Raw genomic sequence first — 6,350 nt, 5'->3', positions numbered from 1 at the left:
CTCTTCACAGACAAATTCGAGCTGGTACCAGCGGGGAAGGGCTTTATAGGTGAGAGTGATCAACCACTAAAAATTTTACTAGGGTGTTTTACAGACTCTGCCTCACTGATTACTTCGAAGTCAGGATAAGATGGTTTTTCAGTTGTTGCGAAAACAGCAACAGAAAACAATAAATAAAACAAAACAAAAGCAAAACAAAACATGAAGAATGTCTTTTTTAAAAGTTATTTCCAGTATTGATGCATTTCTCCTGGACATCCTGGCTTCAGTCTATCCAGGAGATGATTCCTATAAGGTGACCGACATCAAGTTGTACCTTGGAGCTTCTCTACAAACTGACAAGATTTATCTTGCACTCACTTGTGCTGCCTTGACTAAACAAGTAAAGTGAGATTATGGGTTCTGCTTTACAGGTATAAGTGAAAATTAATTTTGTTGAAGCCAAAGATGGTCAAGTTTGAAGAAGTGGTGACTGACACAGCAGAGAAAATGTGTAAAAGCCTTTTATTTTTCCTGTTATGGGTTGATCTAATATATCTCTGCCCAGACCATGTCCTGTCATTGCGGCTACAAGTACTTTTATAATTCTGTTCTTAAGAAATATCAATGGAGTGTCTCTGAACATACTATTGAGTACTGTAATTGGGAACAGAATATTCTCTTTTGACACAGGATTGGGAAACAGCAACTTCTTCCTCCACAGCTTCTGAGAGAGACAGAAAAAAAAAAAAAAATATGCTTTTTCACAACTTCCTCCCTACACTGATCTGATTCTCTTCCTTATTAGTGATAGCCTCTTTCCATTACAAAGACCTATCTTCCAGTGATTACATACAGTATATTTCACATCTGCTACTGCCAGAACAGCTTAAAATGGCATATGACAGAGTGCATGACAAAAGAAATCTGACAGAATCTCTCCATCACTGAAGAGTCAGCCAGGGCATCAAACATCGTCATGGTCAAAATCTTCAGTCACCAGCTGTAAGTGCAATAAGCCGAGAAATGTTTTGGAAACAACATTAATCCTGGTAGAAGTGGTTGAATAAACCCTGCTTGGGTTTTCCTTTGCAGAAGAGTTGAGAAGTGACAATAACAGAGAGTCTGCTTTCAAGAAGAAATAATGCATGATTAGTTAAACTCATGGAAAAAATAAAGAGGGATTTGCAATTATTTTAAAATATCGGAGAGAAGTGACTTTAACAAATAAATTACAAAGATATAACTTACCCCTAACAACTCAAAATTAGTTTTGTTTACTACTTAATTTGGTCTTAGTTCTTATATTGAAAACTTGTTTTATTTTCCTGAGTTCATTTATAATTCTTGCTTCTACAGAAAAATCAAGTATACAAAATCTCCCATTTCCCTTCAATAACTATATTCTTTAGTGTTAATTCTCACTATTGTCCATCCACAATAGTGGATACCAGAATGTAGTATTGCTTACCACACAAACAGGCAAGAAACCCCTTGGAAATAAATGTAATTTTATGGTATTTCTTCCAGACCACAAGAAATGGGTAAAATAATTACTTCATGATAATGAATTTCTCTCTCTAAATGTGATCAAGAGGAAGATTTCACCCTTCTTCAGCTAGAACAAATGATAAAAGATTTTTATTTCATTTTGACTCCTAAAAAAGGGTGTTTCTAGGACCAGGAGATTATGACTTAAGTTTCCTTTGAGAAAAGAAATGGAAGACCATTATTAAAAATCACTGTTACATGTGTGTTTGAGGGGAAGAAAAGCCTTTCTTAAGTCCAGCTCTTCATTCCTAACTTGGTTATGATAGCTGAATCTAACCTAGTACTTACATGCTGGCACATGTCCTGTTTCTGATACTTATTTTTTTCCTGATAAATAACAATATACAGATTAACTTCATCAAAATAAATCTCTATATAGACCTTCCAATGGGAAAAAGCATTTTTCTCTATTACAATTAATCTTTGATCAAACATTTGTACCTGTCTTGCCCAGATAGCTATTAAAATCATATTATTTTCCTTTCTTATTCTAAGCTGCATTTAAACTATACAATATAGTTTCCCCTTCATATTTATCTCAGCTTCCCTTTAAATCATTTAAATTTTGTCTTTCCCCTCCTCCCAAAGCTACATTTTATTGGCATTTAATTCAAGAAAATTGACACATCACTATTACTGTGGTGTAACAAAATGCAGCCCTTTGATAGCAAACACTTTCATGTCCCATTTACCCATATCCTCCTAGGTGTTTGTTATAGCAACATTGGATATTATCTAATAGAGTTGATTCGTTGCAGAGTAACTATACTTTGAATAACTGGCACCAATCCCAACGAGTTGGCAGTGGTGCCACTCCAGTGCTGAGCTGATCACAGTAAAGGATGATGTGGATGGCATGAGGACACCTCTCTAGAGCAGATTTCTATGACCATGATACCATCACAAAAACAAGTAGTTCATAGAGCCCAAGCAGATGAAAGCAAACAATATGCAGCCTCCCTCCTCTTCTGCCAGCCCTTCCCCATCAGCAAAAAAAAATAAAGATAAAACATGTTGCTCTTTGGCGGCTTTTTGTGGTTCTTAACGGCTTATCTGCTCTTTGAGCATATTCTGCACGCCTATAGAAGGGCAGAAGCAGCTTAAGCAAAATGAGCAATATGGATGCCTGTCACTTCTTTTCCACAGTGACTCCTCCATTTCACAGATATAATGTTAGGGCTACAGCATCTTTCTTATGTGATTTCAAGCATCTTCAAAGATAGACACGACCACCTTCATGCAGAAGTTGTCCTTTTCTCTTCCTTTACAACATGATCTTATAGAAAAAGGTGTTAGGGTCTTTTTGCTAGCTTAGATTCCCTTTTCACCTGACATCAGATTTTTAAGTGACTAAAGGAAGAATATGATGCACACACAAAACAAACTTCTGTGGAGATTTCAAATTTTACAAATACTTCGTGTTAAAAAAACCCCACCACATTCCAAAAACCCCTAAGACCACCCACCAACTGCACCACACTAACATGAAACACCAGTTTGCTATTGAAGGTCAAAATCAAGTCAGACCACATACTGATAAAATCTTTATTAATAAAAATATATTAGAATAAAAAGCACTGTACACATAACAAGTCAGTTTAAATACCCTTGAAATAAATTTTCAGAATTGTGTTCCTTTCTATTGCCATCTGCCACACATCTATTGCCTCCACCAAGACTGTAAGCACCCTGAAGCATCCACTTGATACGCTTTGGAGTTATGCATAACCATGACAACCATTAAGCTTTAATAAAAAATATGTTGCCTACATTAATGTTTGCTGTTGTTAGCTCATCCGGTGATGGACAAACATCAGGAAGGTTTACTGGTATCTGTGCAACTTTTTATCTACTAATTGATAGAAATTTTATCATCCAGCCAAATACTTGTTATTTTCCATAACCTCTGATGCATTTCAGTCATATGTGGTAGAATAAACAAACAATCTGATGTACTAATTAGCTTCATTTGATCTTCAGCATTGCAATGTTACAGTGTCTTTCAAGAGCACAAAACACGACAAAGGTAGACTTGGATATTAACATTAATGTGATTAGAGCAGAACATTTTGCCAGATCTAGCACATAACTAAGCTGACAGACAGCAGAACATCGATAGCATTAGTCACTTAAGAGCAAGGAACTCTTTAAGCCACAAACAACACCACAGCAGATGAGAGAAATTTAAAGAGCTAGAAGTATCAACTCTGGTTAAAGGTGCTCTGCTGCCTGTAAAATGTCAGTGTCCATTAGGTTTACTGTTTTCTAGTCCATCTGCTCTATTCTGCTTTCAAATACCAGCATGTCTAGATATGAATGAAAGTTGTACCTGGGTATTTGAGGTTGGGAACTATACACCCTGCTTGATCATAGAAACCAAACTGATTACTGTTTCTTCATGCAAATGGGCTTTCTAAAAGCAAAGCTATTGACAAGTACTCTTGAAAGCTTATTCCCTGTAATGGGTACACAAATACCTGATAGAAGACATGCACCATATAGCAGTCCTACTCTGGACTACAGATCTGAATCTTGTTTACATCAGTGTGACAGCCTATAGAGCTAGTATCTTATAGGTAACTTAACTGAATCTCTTATTGAAAAGTCATTCAACACACATGCTTCTCCTAAGCCTACAGTATCTTACTTTTACTCTCATTTTTCTCTAATTATTCAAGTATGTCATCAGGATATTTAATCCTGGTAACTTCCATTAGAGAGACATCACAAATTATGGCAACTCAGGTAGGCCATGGACATGTCCATCAGCAATATCACTTAAGCTAGGACAAGTATTTCAAAAACACACATTTCCACTCTCCTAAAGGTTTTGTTTTCTTCTTGCAACTGAACCCAGACGTTAGGAAGATCCCAAACCTCTTGACAAAACAAGTCTGTGCATAGCATCTCAGTCAGTAAAGCCATCATGCTGTCCTTTTCAACTGTTGGTACTGCAGAAATACATATAAAAAGGTTATGAGTAGAATTTTCATTGTATTTTCCTCAAAGATATTTATCTGCTTAAGTATTTTTGAATGCATGCATATCAGCTTTTCAACATACAGTAAAATGGATAAACTGTACAAATGGGTGTGCAAGTTCTATAGGGAAATGATTAAATAAATATCACCATAAATGTGAAACAGAAATAGACACTAACATCTCGATAATGTGAAGTAGCATATGAGTTCATTTATTAACATGAAAACATGGAAAGCTTTTATAGCCTTACACTTGGGGTGTCTTTTATTTAAGTCATCAAAATAGCATTGCACCCCCCAGATGGTTTTAGCTGATTATGGCTTGTTTAGTAACACTTTTACCAAAAGGAAAATGGAACAAGTTAATCCCCACCACTGTAAAAACAGGACTCACCTGCTTGCTGATAGTGTTTTTCTGCCAACAGTTGGTGGAGATGATTCACTATGGAAAAAGCTTTTTATCCACCAATATTTATCAATTACCTCAGGTAACCCTGCCAAAGGATGAAAAGCCCACATCATTAGACACTGGCTGAGTAAGAAACAGGCAAAACTGAAGATTTGTTTCAAAGAAGGGAACAATACCATGAAATGCTTTGTTCTGGTCTGTAATGTTCACAGCATCTGAACAGCAGGAGGAGCTGGAAGAAACACTGGATTCCGAGTTCAGTCTTCCTGTCCATGGAAAACAGAGACACATATAATGCAAAAAAATGTTTTGAGAGTGTACACTATTTCTATGTCAAGAGTTTTCCAGACATGCTGCTATCTTAGAGGAAACAAGCTTACTGAGCTACCAAGTATAACTTCTATATTGTATACTCCATTCTGCTATAGTTGTTTTTATAAGAACTTTTATATCAGTTGATCTCTCGGTCTACTTACTCTTCACTTAAAAGCATACTGAGATCTGTCGGCATAGCTTTCACTGAAATCATTGACAAAACTTACGATCGTATACACATTGCTATCAAAACAAGCAAGTCTATACTGAACATTCAGGTCCAAAACAACCGAATTGCTATGCTTTCCATGGCAATACAACTAAATGCTATACTCATATTGGCATCCATTCTGTACAGAGGAATCCTAATACACCAGATGTACTCTCAAACCAGTGACTGTTTTACATATTTAGGAACAAAAATATGAATTGATTTTGTGTTGTTTCTATAACTGAAAAGTAAATATGAAGCACAGATAGAAGCCAAGACTTGCTTTTGATTTTTCTAGGTCCTGTATTATAATTCTAAAATAAAAATAGATTAGCCTAATGAGTAACTCTAAATAGGAAAGAAAGGAGTAGATGAATAGCCAGAAACAGATGGTCATTAAAACTGAAGTTCCTTGATATGAAAAACTCTCAAAGAACTTAAAAACTACCAGGCAAAGACATCACTTTGCCTTCAGCTCATCTAGACATCACCTGAAACACCTTCTGCCTTTTCCTGAGTGACAACAATCCGGACATGTCCTGGGAGGAGGGTGGATTGGGTCAGCCTCCCTCCTCCAGAGGAGCATCCCCGGCTGGGCAAAGGAGCCGGGGTGGGATGGGTGGAACGGTGAGCGTTTGGGGACGACATGCAGCTGAACACTCACTTCTGTAGTACTGGTTTTTGGCCAGGAGACAGCCAGCGGAGGGCACAGAGGCCATGGCAGCAGCGCGGCGAGGAATGAACCTCTCTCGGGGAGCCTAGGGAAGGAAGGAAGGACGCGCTGCAGCGGGAGCAGCCGCGCCCGGTCAGCCGCGCCCGGTGCAGGGATAGCTCCGCGGCCCCGTGCCGGGCTCACCTGTGTCCCCTGGGGAGAGCTGATGCCGAGCAGCAGCCGCGGGACAGC

General features: G+C 37.9%; 1 protein-coding gene across 1 annotated transcript; it reads right to left on the bottom strand.

Moving 5' to 3' along the window:
- Positions 1–4,905: 4,905 nt before the first annotated feature.
- Positions 4,906–6,165, bottom strand: LOC103801284 (chromosome unknown open reading frame, human C8orf22; the record flags this gene model as incomplete). Its single annotated transcript, XM_009073691.1, has 3 exons — positions 6,111–6,165; positions 5,097–5,186; positions 4,906–5,005 (listed from the first exon to the last, which is right to left on the bottom strand). Coding segments are annotated over exons 1-3 (245 nt in total), but the record flags the coding sequence as incomplete, so codon positions are not given.
- Between the last annotated feature and the right edge of the window lie 185 nt (positions 6,166–6,350).

Source organism: Acanthisitta chloris, unplaced genomic scaffold, assembly GCF_000695815.1.
Source record: "Acanthisitta chloris isolate BGI_N310 unplaced genomic scaffold, ASM69581v1 scaffold37694, whole genome shotgun sequence".
Taxonomy (NCBI): domain Eukaryota; kingdom Metazoa; phylum Chordata; class Aves; order Passeriformes; family Acanthisittidae; genus Acanthisitta; species Acanthisitta chloris.
This window is presented reverse-complemented; position numbering and strand designations above follow the sequence as displayed.